Source organism: Stegostoma tigrinum, chromosome 16 (assembly GCF_030684315.1).
Source record: "Stegostoma tigrinum isolate sSteTig4 chromosome 16, sSteTig4.hap1, whole genome shotgun sequence".
Lineage (NCBI taxonomy): Eukaryota > Metazoa > Chordata > Chondrichthyes > Orectolobiformes > Stegostomatidae > Stegostoma > Stegostoma tigrinum.
In genome coordinates, this window is record NC_081369.1 from 11,655,474 (window position 1) to 11,678,906 (window position 23,433).

Sequence of the window (23,433 nt, forward strand, 5' to 3'; positions counted from 1 at the left end):
ACACCTAAGCCATCAAACCTCAATGAAGGAATAAATATAAAGATATCTCTTACTATTTTGATAGCATTTTCCTACATGTTATTTTTTGTTCCATGTTCCATTACTAACTAGGAGTAGGACATTTAGAAAATAATACAATCAAGCAAAGTCAACGTGGTTTTGTGAAAAGGAAGTTACGCTTTAACAAATTTATTAGTGTTCTTTAAAGGATAAAAAAAGGTAGGGTGAATGGAGGTATGAGATGATGTTGTAAATTTGAATTTCCAGAAGTCATTTGATAAAGGTGCCACAAAGAAGGTTACTATATAAGAACTCATGTTTTAGGGCTACTTTATTAGCATGAAGAGAGAATTGGCTAAATAAAAGGAAACTGAATCTGATTAAAGGGTTCATTTTCAGATTCAATGTCCATGCTTACACGAGCTGCAGATGGACACACTACCACTACCACTCCTCACGGGACCACCACCTGAATTGTATCCCAGTTGAGAACTTCAAACACCTGGGTGTCAATATCTCACCTTAAGGTTGGTAGATAAATGTAATTTCTTTAGGCTTCCTTAACTTCCAACAGGACAGCAAGAAGAAACACCCTCCAAACATGGTCTTGTAACTTCTCTACTTCCATTATTACAATTATTGATAACCATATTTCCATTTTAGCCAAGAAACTTTCATAAGCATATGTAATTGACACGAGTGTCATTTTCATTTGCAATAGATCAGTAATACTTCCAATAAACAATGTAGGTTTTTAACCATTCATAAATTAAGATGGAGATAAATATAATGTCACTGCTGTGAAAATTAATCAGTCATTATCTTTGAAACATTGCCTATAGCTTTCATCTTCCTCCTCTGAATCTTCTTCACTATTCCAGTAACTTTCAGATGAATCCTCATCTGGGTAATCGTTCCGCCAATTATTTTCTTCATTTTCATCATCCTCATCCTCATATGCTTCATCTGCAATCAGTTCATCGACCACCTGTAATACAGGTGATGTCATACAACAGACCAAGAACATACCCATCAGTTTGTACTGTCATACCATTTTCCAGGCCACAAAGACACCCATTAGTCTGCATACAGATACTCAATGCCCAAAGACTATTGATTACAACAGAAAGCCTAGAATCACTGTACAAACGGTCTCCCGTTACCTATTTCTTGAAATACCGACTTGTTTTGAAACAAACAGCAAACACTTGACTAATTATTGTCTTCTTTCAAAGTGAATTTGACAAAGCAGAACTGCGTAACTCACCAGTTCATTCTCTTCATAACATGGGATCACCGAAAGAATATCCTGAATTTCATCTCCAGTAATACAGCTGTCAGTATAGTATATGTCATAAACATACTCCTCCATATTCTCCCGATGCCGTGTTCCTGGACCAGAATCGGACACTGCAAGCTTCTCTCGGATCATTTTCACAGAATTACACAGAACTATCTCAGTGTCATCCTGCTCGAGGTCAGGATCCTAAAACAGAACAAATATTAAGTAAAATAATGGCTGTCATGAAGTGGTTATTCATTGCTGAAGAAAACATGAATCTCCATTGATTTCAGTTACAGTGGCACATAACTGATAGTTATGGTGCACTGGTATAGAACCAGCTGCAGATCACCTCTGAGTTACATTCCACACTGAACCATAACACTGTTTATTCACTGCTGCTAGATCAAAGTCCTGGAACTGTATTCAAAATAGCACTGGAGGGCTGCAACAATTCAACAGGTCACCTTACCACCACCTTCTCCAAAGCAATTAGGAATGTACATTAAATACTGGCCTATTCAGTTACACTGGAGTTTAAAAGTGGTAAAATCAATCGAGCATGTTGTTCTTCTGGCTGTGAATACTGTCCTTCCTGTTAATGTTTCAGCTCAACAAAATCGCAAAGTTTAACTCCCACAGGGGGCATGAAGGATGGAAAACAATCTGATCACATCCAAAGCTGGTAAACATAGGGAGGAATACTATTGTCAAAGCTATGCAAAGCTCCCCATTGTTAACATCGATATAATAAAAGCCCCCATTGTCTAAAGCATCAGCAGCTGTTTTTCATTAAAGAGTGTGAGGGAATCAAGCTAAGTTCCCAAACTACAGCAAACTGCTTTAGCCAGCACCTTATGAACTAGTACACTTAATAAACCAGCAAAAAATTATAAAAACCAAATACTGTAAGTTGACTGTATTACTGCAAACTCCACGATGTCAGAGTAGTCAGGTGAACGTTCATATGAGGAAGATCTCTGCCAGTAAGTTTCATACAAGGCAAAGGTGCACTATTATTTAAGTGATTCATACCGTAAATAATGTATAACAGTGACTATACATTACAGTGATCTGTATTACTTAGAGGGCTTTTACATTGATTACTTGGACCTCTTGATCAACCAGCACACTCCCGGTCCCACAGGTGCTGGTTATTTTAAAAAAAGTTTCCTCTGATTTCACACCATTCCACAAATACAAATAAAAATAAAAATGCAAGCATGATCATACCTTTCCTCACATATTAGTCCCTAATTAGGACATGCTATAGATGGGATAGATCAGATCTTCACTCCTTTAAATTCACTCATAGGATGTAGACATAGCTGGTTGGACCAGCATTTATTACCCATCCCTAGTTGCCCTCGAGAAGGGGACGATGAGCTACTTTCTTGAACTACTGTAGTGCAGATAGATTCATAATGCAGTGATAGGAGGAGGACCAGGATTTTAACCCAGTGACACTGAAGGAACAGCAATATTTTTCCTAGTCAGAATGGTGAGTTTTGGAGGAGGTCTTTCCATATACCAGATGCCCTTAACCTTCCAGGCAATTTGGAAGGTGGTGTCGAATGAACATTGTTGAATTTCTGCAGAGCCACTTGTAAATGGCATACAGTTACTATACGTTGGTGGAGGAAGAAATGGACCAAAGGCATCTGTTGCCAGGCTGGTTTGTTTTTGATTGATGCCCTAAACAAACAAACGAGGAGGAGGAAGGCATTCGGTCCTTCGAGCAAGCTCCACTATTCAATATGATCATGGCTGATTGTCCAACTGCCTAAGAGAAGAAATTTTGTCTCATCTCAGTCCTAAATGGTTTATCCAATATTCTAAAACTACGATTCCTAGTTCTAGGCTCCTCTGCCATCAGAAGCATCCTTCCTGCATCTGTCTTGTTTAGCACTGTTAGAATTTTATAGGTTTCTATCAGACTACCCCACCCCACTAACCATCCGCACTCTGCAACCAATTCTTCTGAACTCCAGCAAACATAATCATAATCAATTCCACATCTCCTCACATGTCAGTCAATACACCTCAGCGTACTGAATATTCAGCTCCAATCCCTTACCTACCAGCTAAGCTGAAAAGCATTGCTTTTCACAGCATACAAAGTATATTGAGCGAAGGACAAATTTTTCCCCACAACACCCGAGAAAATTAAATCTGGGGATGATCAATCAGGGGAAAAAAAATTAGCTTCATAAACAGATTGGAAGGAAATAGTGAGGAGGTGGTTCTATCCTATTCTTGCTGCCGACAGTTTCACCAATAAAGAGCTAGGAAAGGTGTAAAGTGATGGCCTAGTCGTATTACCGCTGGACTGTTAATCCAGAGACCCAGATAATGTTCTGGGGACCCAGGTTTAAATCCCAGAATGGCAGATGGTGGAATTTGAATTTGATAAATATCAGGAATTAAGAATCTAATGATGACCGTGAATCCGTTGTTGGAAAAACCCATCCATTTCACTAATGTTCTTTAGGGAAGGACGCTGCCATCCTTACTTGGTCTGACCTACATGTGACTCTAAACTCACAACAGTGTGGTTGACTCTGAACTGCTTACTGGACAATTAGGGATGGACAATAAATGCTGACCAGCCAACGACACCCTCATCCCATGAATGAATAAAAGAGGGATGGGCTGAGAGCCGGTTTACCTTTTAGTTGAGGGTGGGAGAATGAACCATATTCAGGGTTTAGGGAAAGAAAGTAAAAAAATTCAGGAGAGTTGTGGAGTGACAGGGAACCTGCTAGTGTTTGGAGGGGCAATGAGACAAGACGAGACAGAGACACTGAAGGAAGACAGGGTGGCTCCATAAGATATAAGGCGATGGAAGCTTGATGGAAGCTTCAGAGATGGTAAAGAGAGGGGCAGCTACTGGGGTGATGGGAACAGGCAAGGGACACGAGCCAGTGGGGCACTTGTCTGGGGCATGGAAAACAGGGAGGCTGCTGGGGGCACGGGAGAGAGCCAGGCATGGGCCATGGTGGGAGAGATGGCAGCTGTGGGTGGGGGTGAGAGTAGGCTGCAGGGTGTGGGAAAAGGAAGTTTGCAAGGGGTTGAACAAAAGAAATGGAGGCTGCAAATAAAGGGAGAAGAATCAAAACATCTAACAAAGGGACACTCATTTAACTGGGAGGCAGGAAAACTTGAAAATCACTAATGAATTACAGGTAAATGAACGTAGAATCTCTAGCCTAAGGTTGCATCTACCATATGACAAAAAACGGCTGTTGACACCATTTTAAACAAAAAAGTGTCAATTGTAAAATTTAAAGCTGAGATCAAGATCTGAGACAGTTACTATCTTTTTTTACTATCTGGTTAAAATGTTCAAACTTTGTAAACTTGCAATGGAAACTCATGAGCTAGTTCTCAAGAGTCTGGCAGGTGTGGTTTGAGTTTCATTAGTTATTTTAAATTGTCCTTTTGTTACCAACTTACACCTATGATCTTGTGCCAAATTAAATATTGTGCTTTCTATTGCTGTGGCTTTAAATTTAATGGATGATTGAAATTATTGAGGATATTGATAAATTATTTTATTCTATTTCTGTGAATCCAAACATCTGTACATTAACTCAAATTCAGATGGCAATGTTACCAATCACTATACTACTCAACGTGAGTTCAAGGGAATGAAAAACTAATCCCTGGAAATCAGAAGGGAACCTGAAAATTTCCAGTCCTCAGGGTAAAACACTTGCGCCCCACCTTGCGTTCTAACCTGATCAATCATTAGCTGAACAAACCTGCAGTTATAGAGGGTAGCAATTGCTCAAACATTAAACCAACCAGAATCCTGCTTTTAACCTTTCATTATCTTGGACTTCTGCTCACATAGCATTTACCAGCAATGCTAAGATGTGTTTTTTATAATCAGTCGCAAAGAGTAGAAGAGCAAGTGTCAACCAAACACAGACTATTTCCTCCAAAGAAAAGCAAGGAAGTGAAGCCAAACCTCTAATAATCACTGGCTGGACCTCAGTATTCTCTCAGTCCAGTGACCACATATTAGGAAGGATACCGAGGTTATGAAGGTAGTGCAGAAGATATTTAATTAGAATAGTTTCAGATTGAAAGTCTTCAGTTGGAATTATTTCCTTTGAACAGAAGGCAAAAGGGAAATGTAACAGACTACAGATGGAAATTTTACCCAAAAGTTGTGATCTACCAAAGAAGTGTTAGAAACAGATTCAAAACAAATTTGAAAGTGGAACTAGGTATTTCATATGGAGTAAAACTCCCAATAGTGGCGAACTCAAACAGCAGGGGGGGGGGGTCACTAAATCAGTAGTTTGTTTCACTATGAAAACTGAGGCAATCTAGTACCATTGCAATAGTAACATGTAATGCAGAGATTATATAAAGGGAAGACTTTAGAACAATCACAACTAGGGAAGAGGTACTATGTAAACTATCAGAACTGAAGGTACACAAGTTTTCAGGGGTTTATGGCCTACTTTCTAGGGTTTTGAAGGAAGTGGCAGCAGAGAACGTGGATCCATTAGTTACAATATTCCAAATCCCCCTGGGTACAGGATAGGTCCCTGTGGATTGGAAAAGTGCTAACACAAAAGCAGTTAATTTAACGTGTTGTTGAGAAATTGTTAAGAATCCTTTATTAAAGGAAGTAACAAGACATTTAGAAAGCTATAACTCAATCCATCACAATCAGTATAACTTTATGATGGATAAATTAAACTATTTTGAGTGTTCTTTGAAAATCTACCAAGCAACATGGATAATGGGGTTCTAGTAGATAAAGTATATCAAACGCCTTCTGTATGTCGCAAGGTACAACACACATGGCAAGATCAATGGGGTTATGGATAATTTATTAGCTTTGGATAGAGGACTGACTAACCAACCATCAGAAAGCAGAGTCAGGAAAAATGATTTTTTTCTGGTTGGCAAGGTATAACTGGTTGGGATACCACAAGGTTCAGTCCTTGAGCTCCAACTATTTACAATCTCGATTGATTACTTGGACGGGGGTGGGATAAAAAGCACTATAATCAAATTTGCAGATAGGACTAAAATAGGTAGAAAGTGAGCTGTAATGAAAACGTTTACAAATGGATATGAATGGATTAGATGCATGTGCCAATGTCTGGCAGATAAACACAGCAGGCCAAGTAGCATCTTAGGAGCACAAAAGCTGACGTTTCAGGCCTAGACCCTTCATCAGGCTCTCTGATGAAGGGTCTAGGCCAGAAACGTCAGCTTTTGTGCTCCTGAGATGCTGCTGGGCCTGCTGTGTTCATCCAGCTCCACACTTTTGTTATCTTGGATTCTCCAGCATCTGCAGTTCCCATTATCTCTGGCAGATAAAGCTCTGGATAAGTATGAAGTTATCCACTTTGGTTGGAGGAATGGAAAGGCAAATTATCTAAATGGAGAGAAACTTCAGAGTGCTTTGATGCAGAGGTATCTGCATGCCCTCATGCATGTATCGCAGAAAACTAGTCGCAGATACAGTAGGTATAAGGAAGGCAAATGGAATTTTGCATTTATTGCTCAAGGAATGATGTATAAAAGTGGGTAAGTATTGCTGCAACTGTACAAGACATTAGTGACGCCACACCTGGAGCACTGCGTATAATTTTGGTGCTTTACTTGAGAGGGGATGTAGTTGTACTGGAGACAGTTCAGAGGAAGTTCACTAGGGTTGATTCCACAAATGACAGATTTGTCTAGTACAGAGATTTTTTTTGGGATTTAGAGGGGGAGATATAATTGAGGTTTATAAGATGCTAAAGGGAATTGACAAAATAGGCATAAAAAGAGATCTTCACACATGGCAATCTAGCACAAGAGGCCTTTGTTTTAGGATGGGGTAACAGACTTAAAACAGATGGGGAGAAGTTACTTCTTTCAAAAGGTCAATAATTTGTGGAATTCATTATCCAAGTGTAATGGATGCTGGGACATTGAGAAGTTTAAAGGAGAAGGCAGTCAGATTTTTAAATTAGTAACAGGTTAAACTGTTATGGAGGGAGGGCAGGAAATTGGGATTGAAGCAGAGATGAGGTCAGCAATAATCACATCAAATGGCTCAGCAGGGCTAGATTGCCTACTCATGCTCCTAATTTTTATGTTTAGGATTGTGCAGAGGAGAGAGAGAGTGGAATTAATTGCAGAGTACTTTCAAAAATATGGTCTCGGTAAATTAGGGTAATAGGTCTTTCTCTACTGTTTGATTCAACTATTATTGATAGCAAAATTTAACAGATAATTTCACAAATACCTAGCCCTACCTTAAAGGCTTTATGCTCGGAGTCTCGTTCATCCTTTTCAAGATGCTCATTCTGCTGGACAACATCAAGCACTTGGATTTCTGCTGCAGCTTCAACATTGCCTTTGTTACACCTAAAGGATGTTTCCTTTAAAAACAAGAACCATCAATATATATTTCTAAAAGTATTTGAACTTTTATTCAAAAAAACTTTACCTAGATCAGAAATTACTCAATGCATCCCTCTGGGTCTCAGTATTGCTGGAAAACTGTAGAACAAAATCTGTTTACAGCCATTTCTCCCTAATTTCCTTCATTCCCTTCCTTACCACACAAAGCACCATATCCCCCCTCAATTCCTGTCATCCTCCTCTAATTCTCACAAATAAGGAAAGCTACTAATTTCAAATATTTCATCCTTCCAGAATTAAAACTGTACAATTACTAATTAATTGATTTAAACGATGGTAAAAAGTTTTTCTTTGCATCTTATCCAGAAGGTCATTCCAACATAATGAAGTTGATTAATGCTAAATTTTCATTACAAACAATTTCAATGTTAATCTGATACCCTGGAATAATTTTAAAACATCATCCTCATATTAATCTTTTCTGTGCTATCATATATTTAACATGTCTACAAAATTCCCTTTCAGTAGTGTCTTTTCAGAGCTGATGATCTTACTTGTCTTCCCACAACTCAACCCCAAGAAACAGCCTGATTTTTGAATCTCTCCGGTACCTTCATTATGTCAGACTACCCTCTGTTACTCATTCCAGGAAGCATTAAAACTTGATCGATGACAAGAAAGAATGCTTCACTGTCAACTTTAGTTCAAATTAAACTAAGATTTTCCAACAGGTCAAACTGAATACTAAAATACAAATAACCTGAGGGGAGGCTAGCTTTCTACTCATTTCTTTTTAATTTATTTCAAGCTGGTGCATGCAAGTTTATGGGTATGAGATTCAGACAAATTCAACTGGAAACCACATATCTTCACCATAGTCTCTCAGCTTATCGATATTCTCTACTTGAACTCTCACATGAAGAATTTCGACTCGCAACTGATGCTGAAAGGCTGTTGCCAGCCATTTAAATGTATTCCAGCACGACAGAAAATCCTAAAGAAAGGATGACAGTAAGCTGGGAACATAAGAACGATGAACATAGCACAGCTTCTTATAAATTACAAACTGAAGATATCAGGAGAAGGTAATTGCCAACTGACTGGTAAACAGTTATTTACATTTACAACAGTCTCATATCAATTACTGATCAGGCAGGCAGTCTTATTAAAGGTGTCTTTAATAAGAGCCACTATACATTACCTTCCAGCTATCTTGGTTTTCTCCACACCGATCTCCAGAAGTTTCGGTTTCAGGCTGGTGTATACACTTCACATCATCTGATTGAGATTCAGAAAACTCTGTGGAAAATGTTCTTCTGTAGCTAGCAATAACTTTGTACCGATTCTTCTCACTAGTTGCCTTGCAAGATGCTCGTGCACAGAGCTGGATACGCCGAACACTGGTCTCAGAAGGTTTAAGTGCCAGTAACGCTTTGTCTTTTGATAGTGCTTCTTTCACATGCCTTGAAACGGGGTCATCCTACAGAGAGATGACTACAAATAAATCACTCAAATAAAAGTAGTTTTGGCTGGAGAGTATAATTTTAATGTGAGGGGGGAAAGATTTAAAAGGGGCTCGAGGGTCAACTTTCTCATAGATGCATGGAATGAGCTGCCAGAGGAAGTAGAGGAGAGCGGGTACAATAACAACATTTAATAGGCATCTAAGTAGGTATTTGAATAACAAGGGCTTAAAGGGATATGGGCCTAAAGCTGGCAAAAGGGACTAGATTCATGTGGGATATCTGGTCAGCATAGACGAGTTGGACTGAGGGGTCTTTCTGTGCTGTACAACTCTATGACGACTCGAGAAGTTAACTCTAATTCATTCCACAAGCGCAATACTTTGTTTTTGTTAGCAGCAGCTTTTCGTCAATAAATGCTTAAGAATGAAACAATTTCGAACGCGCGACCAGAAAGAACGGAAGCAAACTGAGGCCCCCGACCGGGCCTTACCGGAGTGCCGACAGTGGCGGCCAACTTGAACAGAGTCCGCACGACATGCTGCCCAGAGCCAGGTTCACCGGCCTCATCGGCAGCCCGCAAACGTTTGCAGGCGAGAAGGAAGGCCTCGGCTGGCTCAGCACCGCGTTTCCGTTTCACCCTCAACACCGCGGCCGCCATGACACACCCAGCCGAGCCCCGGCCCCAAACTGTCCACTGAATAGCCCCACCCACTAGACCGTCACGCCCATGCGTAAGACAGCGCGCTGCAGACCCCTCCCCTTCCCCGCCTACACCCAATGACCCCGCCCATTGCCCAGACCAGCAGATTACCCGCGCCCACCCACAGGCCCCGCCCCTGCGATATCTCTGCTTCGTGCCAAGGCCCGCCTCCTCGTTGGCGCCACCCAATGAGCTCGCCCGCTCCCTAGACTCTGTCTTTGTGACTAGCCCACCTCCTCACACAGCCATTTAACGACGCTCCTTTTCACCGACCCCCACCAACCCATTCACTGCCACCCTCACCCGGCCTTAACCCGAACACTGACTCCGCCCACTAACTGAGCGCCTCCACCGACGTCCAGCCCTCAGGCCCCACCCACTTACTACACATTACCTTTCAGCTATCATGGTTTTCCTCTCATAGGTAACAAAGTGTGGAGCTGGATGAACACAGCAGGCCAAGCAGCATCTTAGGAGCACAAAAGCTGACATTTCCGGCCGAGACCCTTCATCAGAGAGGAGGATGGGGAGAGGATTCCGAAAAAAATCGGGAGACAGACCGAAGATGGATAGAAGAGAAGCTAGGTGGAGAGGAGAGTATAGGTGGGGAGATAGGGAGGGGATAGGTCAGTCCGGACAGGTCAAGCGGGCGGGATGAGGTTAGTAGGTAGGAGATGGAGGTGCAGCTTGAGGTGGGAGGAGGGGATACGTGAGAGGAAGAAGAGGTTAGGGAGGCAGGGATGAGTTTGGCTGGTTTTGCAATGCAGTGAGGAGAGGGGAGATTTTGAAGCTGGTGAAATACACATTGATACCATTGGGCTGCAGGGGTCCCAAGCAAAATAGGAGGTGCTGTTCCTGCAACCTTTGGGTGGCATTGTTGTGGCACTGCACGAGGCCCAGGATGGACATGTCGTCTAAAGAACGGGAGGGGGAGTTAAAATGGTTTGCGACTGGGAGGTGCAGTTGTTTATTGCGAACCAAGTGTAGGTGTCTGCAAAGCGGTCCCCAACCTCCACTTGGTTTCCCTAATGTAGAGGAGGCCGCAACGGGTACAGCAGATACAATATACCACATTGTCAGATGTGCAGATGAACATTTTGGGGCCTGGGATATACGATCCAGATGTCCTCGTTCTTCAAGGACCGCAACATCTACATATCGCTGCATATGGGCACAAACCGTTTCAGTTTCTCAGAAGCTGTGAAATGATATCAAGCATTTTTCAATCTGCAAACAGCCCTACTTCCAACCTTATATTGAAAGGAAGGTCATTCGTTGATTAAGCAACGAAGATAGTGGGCCTAAGACATTAGCCTAAAGAATACCCATCATGTCCTGGGGCTGAGGTGATTGGCCTCCAACAATCACAACTGTCTTCCTCTTTGCAAAGTATGCCAAGAAAAAGAGTTTTCCACCCAACTCCTACTGATTTCAATTTCACTTTGGTTCCTTGATACTGCATTGAGTCAAATGCTGCCTTTCTGTCAAGGGCAGTCATGCTCACTTCACCACCCCCCCTGCATAAGCTTAACTAGAGTAAAGGAGCAAAAAGTCAAAGTTGAAGGGCAGAGGAAAAAAATGTTATGGATAGTGAAAAGGGAGGGGGAGAATTGAAGGCAAAATGTAACAGGAAATGCAGAAGGGTCAGGGTTAAAGTGATTTCATGTTTTCTATCTTCACAAAAACAAAGCAAGGGGGAAAAAATACAAATCTGAATAAAGGGACTTGTGGATGTAAAGAAAACTTGGCTGTGTGTGACAGGAAAGTATTGATATTCTTGTTTATACTTCTTAAAAAGGAAACAAGAAGGGGATAATATTATTATTAATTAATAATGAGATAGGTATATTTATCCCGATACTAGTGTTCAACTGATATCTGTCTGAATTACGAAAATGAGGCATTTATGACCATATTGGAAACATTATCAGCTAACACATATTGAAATGGGACAAAAATTGTAAGCAATTTAAAAAGGCACAGTCATAACAGATACAGGTTTCTATAAGTATATAATCTTTTCCTTAAATTGCATGTTCAACAAGTAGGATGGAATGCCATATGGGATAATAGGCATCAAATCATTAACAAAGAGCCTGTGGGTAGCAGAATAAGGATTAAAGAGGCTATTCCAGAAGGATGTGACAAGAGATCTGCGGCAAGGCCTCAGCTTTCCATATGTTTAATCGATGCATGAAGGAATAAGGTTATATAGCCAAGTTTGTAGATGACACTCAGTTAGGATTCAGTACATTTTCACTGGAAAAATGGTTTACAGGGATATAATTGCTCCTTTTAGAATTCTGAATGATTATATACTGTAGATTATGACAAAGATGTCATTTTCAGAATAACCACAGGCTGTTTGGCCTGTATTTCAAAGTAGAGAAAATCACAAAAATTGGAAACAATTTTTTTAAGTGAATGTCCAATTTGTGCAACAGGTTTCCTATTAGAAAAAAAATCTAACATTAATTAGATATACATTAGGTAGATTTCTTTGACAATGTAACAGACTAGGAAAAAATAAGATGTATCATGATAAATATAACAAATTTAGGAAAAAGAGGGTGATTTCCAAACTACGGCCTCCAAATCAACGGAGTCAACCACAACCCTTACCACCTAAAAATGACAGTTTTGTCAGGAAAGGGTATCAAGAGTTTATGGAACAAAGACAGGCGAATTGAACTTTGGTTCAAGCCACACATGGAGCTGGGAATGGGAAAACCGACAAAGGAAAACAAGAATTACAGAGTCATGCTGCACAGAAACAGACCCTTCGGTCCAACTCATTGCCGAAAAGACATCCCCAATTTGTCCCATTTGTCAGCATTTGGCCCATATCCTCTAAACCCTTGCTACTGATTTATCCACCAGCTGCTTTTTAAATGTTGTAACTGCCTCCACCACTTCTTATAGCAATTTGTTCCATATATGCACACACACTGCATGAAGAAATTATCCCTCAGGTCCATTTTAAATCTTTCAGCTCTCACCTTTAACCTATACTCACTCCCTTGTCCTGAACTCCCCCACCCTAGAAAAAAGAGATCATGGCTATTCACCTTATCTATCCTCTCTATAAGGTCACCCCTCAACCTCCGACACTCCAGGGAAAAAAAAGCCCCAGCCTATTCAGCCTCTCCCTACAACTCAAACCCTCCAGAAACAGCAACACGCTTGTAAATATTTAATGAAAAAGCTTTAAAAAATACACAAACAGCAGAGCTACGATGCTTTAACTTACCTCTTAATTTAACTCAATAGAGAAAAAGAAATCATAAAACAATAATCTAAAGCATGAGGATTTCTCCCAACTAATTAATACTCGACATAATAGAGTTCTATTACAATATTTTAGTTCATATTGTTCAAGTTCTTTATTGTCAGACAGCAAAGTCTTAATATTTTTATTTATAGTGCTTATTTGGACCAAGCCAAATTGTTCGTTTTCATGGGTTCGTAAAAAAAACTTCAATCCTCACATGGGAGGGCGAAGTGGTAGATAGTTGGAAGCGGACAGCTCCTATGTTTTTCAGATTTTTTTTGACTACCTACTATGACTTTGAAGGCATCCTCTGTTTTGGTAAAGATAGATGCAAGTTACTCATTTGGCCCCTCGCCCACACACACTGCCTCCAAAAGGCATCTTTTTGGTTCCGAGTAGATTGTGGATCAACTGCATTTTTTAAGATTGCAACTGTTAGATATTTTCAGGTAAGGGTATCAATGGATATTGATGAGAGAGAAGTGAACTCAAAATACCAACACTATCAGTTTGTCAAATGCCAGTTACCAAAACAATTTTGCAGACTTTTACATAGACAAACATTTACTTTGAACAGTATGTACAGCATCCTCTTTGTACACAATTTACAACTTAGTTACAAAAATGTCGTTGAAGCTCTTGGACTCGGCAGCTTGGAAATACAAGATTTTCAGCTGAAATGGAGCTGTGTTAACATTTAAGTGTGTGATGAAAAGATAATGATCCACTCATTATGTAAATTCTTAATTAACTTGTATATGCATCCTATTATACTGAATGCAACACAGCACAAGTCTGAAGTGGCACCTCAGGAACATGCAAGTCGAAACAAAAACACCAAAAGGATACATGATCTTAATGCATGGCTTTTTTGTGGGCAAACCTCCAGGATTATGTTGGACTCAAGAGAAATTCGAGATTAATTTCCAGGATACTGCTGTGAGCACCAACCAGAAAAGTCATAGGGGCATGTAAGAAAAATGACTTTTTGAAATTACCTGGAACACTTTATTAATTTATGATAATAAAGACGGTTGAACAACTGGCTGTCTGACAGTCAAGAATCATTCAAATCAGACAAGGAGGAATCTGCTAATGTTCTAATCGGTGAGAGAATGCATGTCAGGTTACTGAGCAGGAAGGTGGGAGCCAGAGTATTTGGAGGCACTCAGCTGTGTGATAAAATTTTCAGGAATAAGAATAACCATAGCTGGCAACTGTAATAACTTTGGAATAGAAAATGGAATTAACTCCCTAACCAATGACGAGCAGGCCTGCTGCTTATTCAACCATCCAAGGCACAGAAAAAGTCTACATACCTTGGAATGGTACAGAATGAAGAACGATAGACAACATAAAAAGTCACCTTTGAGAGGACAAACTAATATGCAATTGTTCATTAGCTCGCCGAGCCAGCTGTTCTATAATATGCATACGTTTCGTTACCCTTCTAGGCAACATCATCAGTGCAACCTCTAATCGAAGCATTGGGGTTCTGCTTCCTTCCCGATTTATATGATCCTCTGGTGGGATGTCTTGTTGCTTCGGGTTCTGTTGTTTTAGTAGCGATGTGTGTATGGGATCTATTTCTATCTGTTTGGTAGTAGAGTCCAGTGTTGAGAACCAGACTTCCAGAAATTCCCTTGCCTGTCTGGTGTTCGCTTGTCCCAGCATGATCACTTTGTCCTAAGTCAAACTGAGGGCCCTCATTGTCTGTATGCATTGAAACAAGTGAATATTGGTCATGTCTTTTTACTGCCAGCTGGTGTTTGTGTATCCTGGTTGTCAGTTTCCCCCCATTTGACCAACGTAATGTTTATCGCGCTCACTGCATGGTATTCTGTATATCACGTTGGTCTTGTTTACTGTTGGTATGGGGTCCTTCGTCCTTGATAACATTTGGTGTGGTGTTATTGTACGTTTATGTGCATCATGATCTTACATGGTCTTAGGATTCTGGTAGTCATTTTTGATATAGGGTAGCATTGCAAGTGTCTTCGGTTGTACCCATCCTCTGTCGTTTGTTTTGTTGGCATCTGCAGGCAAAACTTCTTGGGTATCCATTGTTGAAAACTTTGTAGACATGTTCCTCTTCCATTCTCTGGGGTTCTGAGGTATTATAGTGTGATGCAGCTCATTTAAATAGTGTCTTGATTTAGCTCTGTTTGTGTGTAGTGGGGTGGCTGCTGTTGAAGTTAAGGATTTGGTCTGTGTGTGTGGCCTTCCTCTATACTCAGGTCCAGACTCTGCCGTTAGTCAGCCTCTTTGCCATGATACCTAAGAATGGGAGCTGTTTGTTGTTTCCTTCCTCTCTACTGAAATTTATGTTTGCAAACATGTTGTTGACAGGTTGCTGGGTTTCTTCTACTTTTGTGCATTTGAGAAAAACAAGCTAGTGAGGGAATTACAACAGAGACGCCAGCACCCGACTGGCGGATCCCCACACTCAATCCATTCGGCCCAGGAGTTTCTCACACAACTCAAGGGCACAAAAATTAACGGGGACAAAATCATGATCTCTTCGATGTTACAGCGCTATTTACATCCACTGACATACTGTTAGCCAGAGAGACACTAGCCATACTACGGGACGGACCAAGAGCACCAGTCTTGAACTCCAACATTAGCAAACACAGCTTACTGAAACTGCTGGATTTATGCCTCACAACACACTTCACATTCAATGGAAAGATATACAAACAGATCAACAGCACACCGATGGGATCACCCATCCCAGGTCTCATTACAAAAGCAGTGATGCAGAGATTGGAACACGCAGTCCTTCCTTTATTCCAACCAAAAATGTGGATAAGATACGTGGACGACACATTTGTAATAATTAAGTGCACAAAAGTAGAAGAAACCCACCAATTTGTCAACCACATCTTCGCAAACATAAATTTCACGAAAGGAAGAAAGAACAAACAGCTCCCATTCTTAGACATAATACTAGAGAGAGACTAACAGTGAATTGCGGACCCGAGTATACAGCAAGGCCAAACACATGGACCAAACCCTTAACTTAAATAGCAACCACACCACTATACACAAACAGGGCTGCATCAAGACATCACAGTGCAACACTCCAGAACTCTGGAGACTGGAAGATGGACACCTGTACAAAGTTTTCACTGACAACAGATACCCAAGAAGTTTCGTCCACAGGTGCCTACAAAACAAACAACATTCAGAGGACAGGGTACACCAGAAGACACAAGCAACGCTACCCCACATCAAAAATGTATCAGGAATGATTACAAGATCCCTAAGACTGCGTAAGATCATGAGTGCACACAAACCTACAGCAACACTACGCCAAATGTTATCAAAGACTAAAGACCCCATACCAACAAAGACCAACGCGATATAGTGAATACCATGCAGCGCGAGTAATAAACATTACATTGGACAAACAGCGGGGGAAGCTGATGACCAGGATATGTGAACACTTGCTGGCAGTAAAAAAGACATGACCAATATTCACTTGTCTCAATGCACACAGAAAATGAGGGCCATCGATTCGACTGGGACAAAGTGACCATACTGGGACAAGTGAACACCAGACATGCAAGAGAATTTCTGGAAGCCTGGTTCTGAACACAGGACTCCATTAACAAACACATACAAATAGAACCTGTATACAGACTGCTGGTAAAACAACAGAGCCAGAAGCGACAAGGCCATCCCACCAGAGGATCATATAAATTCAGAAGGAAGCAGAACACCAACACTTTGATTAGAGGTTGCACTTGAAGGGTAACCAAATGTCCACACATCACAGAACGGGCTCAGTGAGCTAACAAACAACTGCATCCACATCCTGAGCTACAAATTTTCCCTAAGACCTTACAAACTAATATTTCCTTCAGTTTCAGATTTCCTGGAAAAGTATACTGTTATTCCTGACATTAATGAAATGGCCTTATTGCTATTTTCTCTTCCTATACAGTGGATTCTTCCTTAATTAATGAATAGATTTAGCACAAATTCAATTCAGCTTTTAGTTTCAAATTTAACAAATTGGCAACTCATGAACTATGGGAAAGTAACATCTCAAATATGCAAGTATTACTTCCTCGACTGATCTTTTCTCTCTATGCCATGAATTTTACCAGACTTATAAGTATTTACAGTCAGGTAAAGTTTAGCTCTTTCTTCCATAAATAATGTACACAAAAGAATTAAAGTTTCATATAATTTGCAGATCAGCAGGTACCAGGAGAAAAACAGGCTCTAAGGAAACCAGATGTGGAGGCTTGGGTAAAATAAATGAGACTCGGAGGCAACAATGCAAGAGGCATGGAGCACTGGGAGATTCAGAGATCACTGCTCAACCACACTGGGAGGAGCATTTCAGGGACATTAAATGCTCAGATTTCACAGTTGAGAAGGCAGGGTCAGTAAGAGCATCAGTGCCACAAAGTTTACTGTGGGAGAGTAGAGTTGTCATGGACAATGGAAGATCAAAGGCATGTGTGGGAATTTCAGAGATGGTGCAGATTTTCAGAGACCTAGATCAAACCTTGTTGAGGTGCAAGGTTCCCATTAGCCAGCTTGAGATCTGCTCTGCTACCTAACGTCAATGGAGCAACAGTGAGACCATTGGCAAAGCTACCCTTGGCATCAAAGCGCGGCTTCAAAGTCCCACCTGATGAGAGATGCTTACCAGTTAGAGGCAGGCAGCTGTCACATTTGGCAGCACCACACCATCCACCACAGAGGGTGGTGTAACTGTTGATGGTTGGACATTCAGGATCTAGAATAGAAGTGACTTGTAGGGGTTGTTACGGAATTGAGGGTCACAGTGAGAGTGGTCAAGAGCTTCAGTAACATGGGAAAGGGTTGGATCTGTTTGGAAAATTCTCTGTTTTACATCCAGTCCCTCAATCAGGCATTTAAGGGCTTTAAGATGATGATAGACCTTCCCATCCCAATGGAAATGAGAAAGCAGCAGGTTTCAGATACAACACCATCTCATCTCATCAAGTTGCCTTCCTGCCTCCACATGTGCCACCTCTGGAAACACACAATTTCGGTGCTTATCTATTTCTCCATTTAATTTCCCATACTGTAGAAACAAAGTGATTACATCAAGCATTACAGCAATCTGCTAATTTCAATAGATACAAAATCAGGTATTAATCATACAATATAAATCATATTGGACCTTACGTGACCTAACTATAAAGTACCGAACTAGTAGGAACGTGGGAAGTGTTAGGAAAACTGATCTATATAAAACAAAAAAAAATCAATGTGTGCAAATGGCTGAAATATTAAAGTGGCACAAATAATAGTTCCAGTTTGAGGTGATGTTTCAAGGCGTTGTGGGATTGTATGATCCATGAGTTTATTATCTTTTAAAATTGGCCACTGTGCAGCCAGCCAGTGAGGTAGTTCCTCAAATAAAGATATTAAAGAATTTGCCAGTCATTTACAGCCAATATCAATCATTGGAGTTTAGCTGCAGCAAAGTAAAAAATAACTGGAAACCTGCCGCTCCATCTTCCTGAAAATAGGCTCAAATGCTTCTGAGAGGATCAAATTTTTCAGATGAAATGTGCAGTGACTTTCACTAAATGGATTTGAAAATAAACATAAAATGGTTTCTCCCAGAAAGAGCCTCAAGAAATGGCTGTTAATGCAGATGAAATGCTTGAATTAGAGTCCTGTATCCTTAACAGTGGCTAACACATTTTAAGCCACTGTTTAAAGCAGTAGAATTTACAGAGTACTTCATGTCCTCCAAAATCAAGAAAGCCCTGTCCCAGGGTAGCAAAGGGCAAATTATGTGTCAATACTATGATTAGTACTCATGCTCACACTTTTCAATCCCATCATCCAATCAGTTGCTGGGCAATTCCTTAGTCTCCGACAGAACCGGCCAATTTAGCTGAAGGAACCATTTAAATAATTTAAAGATGATGAAAGATGGCATAGCATTTGATGTGGTCAATCCATTAAAGAACTGCCCAATCAACTTTGTTATTTTGTGCTCAAGATGTAGGACTTTAGGAATAAGAAATAGAGTATTTTCCATTTCAAGCAAAGCATCATTGCCAAGCAGTCCCAGGTTAAGTACTACAGTCAGAAACACAATTAACCTTTATGTATTTATCCAGTAATGAGCCTCAGCTGCAGGTTTCAGAGACAACCTACTATTGTACTAGCATTCTAGAACGGTCACATACATTTTGAGTCTGGTACTTTGATCAAGTATATAGAGCAGTTAGGCTAAGGTGACATTTAATTCCACTTCCAAGAGTGAAGGTGGCAGTAAATCAAGAATGCACCCGTACCTTTTAGAATTAAATTACTGACTCTTCAATTTGAGCAAGTCAAGGCAAATACTGCACTTGCAGTGTGGAAACAAATTAGCAGCAAACTGTGAAATGAAAAATACCTGCACAAACCACTGAGGGAGCATAATACTTCCACTAAAAAAGGCCTGACTTACCAATCACGGCTTTATGGATTGTCGTCACTTCAACTCTGAAGTATATTCGCTCATACAGGACAAGTATGTAGGTTCACCATCAACAGCTGGACAGCGATGGCCATCATCAGCTGGACAGTGATAACTGTTAACAAGTAAACAAATTCCCACGTCAGTCTATTTTAAAATATGCTCTTAGAATAAGTCTTGCATTTCAACTTGAAAATCCATTGCTGCTGTATTAGAGAATATGTGCAAATCATGCTCCCTCCACTCCTTGAAGCAGAGTCCAGATATTGTGAAAGTCTGAAGATTTATCTTGGTGCCTCAAAATAATATAATTCCAGTCTTAAGGTTCATTCTTTGATTAAAGTTTTCACATCTCTGATCAACAGGCAGTCACAATTTCAGTTAAGAGCAGACAGACAGAATATCCTGGAACACTATTCAAGGCATCTTATCACAAGCAGGAGCAGTCTGCTTTTAAAATGTGCTCTCTAGCAGGCAATGGCAGCCACAGCCTGTGGGACACACTTCCTGAGTCCTAAACCACTCCATCATGTGACTCGTGTGGCCACCATGCCCACAGGTAAGACAGAAGTTGGCAGATCCGCGAACAGCAACATGGCAGATAGCACACTGGAAGGTGAATCCTTTGCAAATAGCACACTGCGTTCCTCGTACTTCACTACGGCAGTGACAGCAGTACACACCAAATTCTGAAGGAGAAAGCAGACAAACGTAAATGGACTTAAATCGAGAATTACACCAACTGCCAAGCAACTAAGGAAATGGGAGATGCAAGTGAACAACTTTGACATCAATGCTACATTTAATCAATTGTGGCATCACCACGCAAAATTAGAGGCAATGGGAAGACTCTGGTGGTTGGAGTCATACGTAGCATAAAAGGAAGGTTTCTAAACTTACCAATCCCCTTGTGAGGGTCTGGAGGGCAGGAAACAAACTTCAACACCTCTGCTCGCTTCTCTCGCAGGCCCCAGCGATAAAGGATCTCCCCATAACACTTCTTAAAGTCATCATATTGCTGCACATTGGCTGGATCAAGTAGCCTGGTGGTTGAGGAATCTGAAGTTAAATCACAAATTCAAAATATATGCATACAATAGAGAAATAAGAGAGGCCAACCTTCTATCCTGTGAAGTACTTTGGTTACAGTTTCTCAGTTTCTCTGTTTTATTCTGATTGAATCTTTCTATATTATGTACCTGTCATGTTATTTGAGAAGATCTACAGTCTTGGCCCAGGGTTGCTGAAAATAACAACGGCTGCACAAACATACTACAGCCAAGGAACAAGTGTTCTCTCTGTGTAGATACTTCTGGTCTCAACTCTTGTACATAGTGATGATGTTCAGATAAGTATTTCAAGATGTGGGGATCACAACACAAACCTTCATTCCTCATTATTCCATGTTAGTGCACATTATTGCTACCCACAACCTAATCCTTGACCTCCATCAGAATCACTGTCCCTCTTCATCACCAAGGTTATTGAACTGGAAAGGTGACACACATTGTGCTAATCATTTTCCATTGCCAGAAATTTCCCAAGTATTTTTAAATATTGTATGGAAACAAGTAAAGAATGCTCACTCACTTTTTATTCTTTTCATGTTGCTCCTTCTCACGTTCTTTAGGATCAGCATAAAGGTGATTTCCATACCGATAGTCATCTGGTGATTCGTAACACCAAGAATTAAGATGTTCTGGTTCCCTGCCCGCTGAAAAAGTGTTAGTATATTAATTATACATTATCTGAGACCAGTACAGCAATAACTCACTGAGTGAGACTTGAAATCCCACAACATGATTACTAGTTCTGCAATGGTATACAGACAAACAGAATTCTGCGGTAAACTTTCATGGTGATGCTTGATTCCAATAGAACACAATGAATTAGTTGGTAAAGAAATAGAACCAACAGTGTAAGATCAAGCTTAAGAATGTGATCATTCCTAAGGATGCTAGGCTCAGTAGTCATGATTAAAACTGGGCTGGTCATGGTTGCAGGCTTTAAAACAAGACCTATACATTCAGATGAAAGCAAATCATGCAATTAACATCAACTGAATACAACGTTCTAACACTCCAGAATTCAGTCCCCATCAACTCCAACCTCTTTGCTAACTTCAGAAGATTTCTTTGACCAACCAATTGTGCCAGTAATGAGATGCTAACTCGTTTTTAGTCATCACGAATGGCAATACCTGCAAGTCAGGAACAAGGTACCATAATAGGCTAAAATTTAAAGACTTTTTATCATCTAATTTTCATATGGTGAAGATTTCTAAAATACCACAGTAACAGTAATATCGCTCCAGTGATGTGAAAATAAGTCACTTGTGCCATCCCACTAGCTGGTCACAATAGCCCACACTTCCCAATAACCAGGTAATATTTTTAAATAAAGGTGGCATCCACACAAAGGATGGTATGGGTTTTACATTGTGCTGTGCTGTAGGATACAGTAGAGTGTTACACTTATTATGCTATGTACTGCTGAATCGACTGGACATGGCAGAAATCATTCCAATGTACTGTCGTCTACAGCAGAAAGTTGTGGATGGAGATTACAATTTGATAAACTGTATGATAAAACACGGTCTTCTGGAAATTACGCTGAGGTACTATAGGAGAGGTATATCTTAATTTATTTTTCTGTTCTCCATTTGCAGAAACCTGATGCTGACAGTGGTCTTGATAGTCTCCTGGCGTAACCTGTTCCACCCATTCTAACTACTGCCAGAAGTCAGAATACTTTTACTGCAAACCATCTGCTCATACTACCCCATTTTTCCACAATTGCTTTACCTATGTTCCATCCAGCAGACCAGACGGTAGTTTCAGATGTGCTTGAGTAGGATCCTGAAGAGGCATAGCCTGACTGAGGGAACAGAAAAATGTTAAATACTGTTCAGCAGAGGGATATAAAAACACTGCTGCTAATGGAGCACACATTTAGATATCTGATCAGAATTTTAACTCAGGCCAAAGACAATGTCCAAATAATATTTAACAAAGTACATCTGCCTCTCAAACAGAAAATTACCTCCTTCCCTGCCACAAAAAATTTGACAATTCAACCCTGCTTCTACTCAAATGAAAATTTGACGTTTTATTGCCTTAGGATGGATTTAATATTTACTCTATCGTGGACAGAATTAATTTCATCCCTGCCTCAAAATAAACAAAAACTTATTCACATGTGATCATGTGAACCAATGCGTCCAAGAAATGATGAGTGGTGAACACTCAATTGTTCAATGGGAAAGTTTAAGCACCTCTCTTTAAGGATACTTTTGGGGATCCTGGATCTAGGGCAACTGTCGAGTCCTGACGTGTTTGATGGACTGGAAGCATTTGTGTTGTCTAATGTATTCATTTCCATTACCTCATTTTTTAAGCAAGCTCTGGGATTAAAGGTCTGACCCAGGAAAGGCACAACACAAGCACAGCATCATCAACACTTTAAGGCAATTACGCACCGGCTTCTTATTCTCTTCATAGTCCATTCAATTGGCATGAGACTTTTATTGGGGCTATGCTAACTCAAGCTACCATGACTATCAGCAAGCACTGGCTTCAGAAGTACCAAATGACAACTGAATTAAAGGTAGGAGCAGGATGTGGCACATAATCCAGACAAACTGACAGGAAACACACACTTACAGAGTGCAGAAAAGGAGATGTGCGTTGGTGGACCTGCTGTCCAATGCTGCCATAGTCCTGAGGCCTGGACTGGGCCTCAAACACGCTGCATAGCATGGCAAGAGTCTGAACATCATGTATTGTGCTGTAATGAGTCAGGCTGTAGAAAACAAAAATCACACATATAATTAAAAATGGATCAATTAAGCAGTGCAGGAGATGGAAC

General features: G+C 40.6%; 2 protein-coding genes across 6 annotated transcripts in view; both read right to left on the minus strand.

Moving 5' to 3' along the window:
- Positions 1 to 811: 811 nt before the first annotated feature.
- On the minus strand, positions 812 to 9,787 carry slc7a6os (solute carrier family 7 member 6 opposite strand). The gene is made up of 5 exons (XM_048546451.2): positions 9,620 to 9,787; positions 8,865 to 9,143; positions 7,555 to 7,680; positions 1,268 to 1,486; positions 812 to 988 (listed from the first exon to the last, which is right to left on the minus strand). The coding sequence occupies exons 1-5, from the start codon at positions 9,785 to 9,787 to the stop codon at positions 812 to 814; spliced, it is 969 nt and encodes a 322-aa protein (XP_048402408.1).
- Positions 9,041 to 23,433, minus strand: part of wdr59 (WD repeat domain 59) — a 78,728-nt gene continuing 64,335 nt past the window's right edge. For 2 of the 5 annotated variants that reach the window (XM_048546432.2, XM_048546434.2), the window contains 5 exons: positions 23,229 to 23,367; positions 22,371 to 22,443; positions 21,157 to 21,280; positions 20,467 to 20,609; positions 15,414 to 20,255 (listed from right to left, as the gene is read on the minus strand). In XM_048546432.2, coding sequence (XP_048402389.1) covers positions 20,020 to 20,255; positions 20,467 to 20,609; positions 21,157 to 21,280; positions 22,371 to 22,443; positions 23,229 to 23,367 — 715 coding nt within the window. In that variant the 3' untranslated portion in view covers positions 15,414 to 20,019. Of the gene's footprint in view, positions 9,144 to 11,300; positions 11,361 to 15,413; positions 20,256 to 20,466; positions 20,626 to 21,156; positions 21,281 to 22,370; positions 22,444 to 23,228; positions 23,368 to 23,433 lie in introns of those variants that run through there. The other 3 variants (XR_009446771.1, XR_007249087.1, XM_048546433.1) reach the window with 3 other exon arrangements.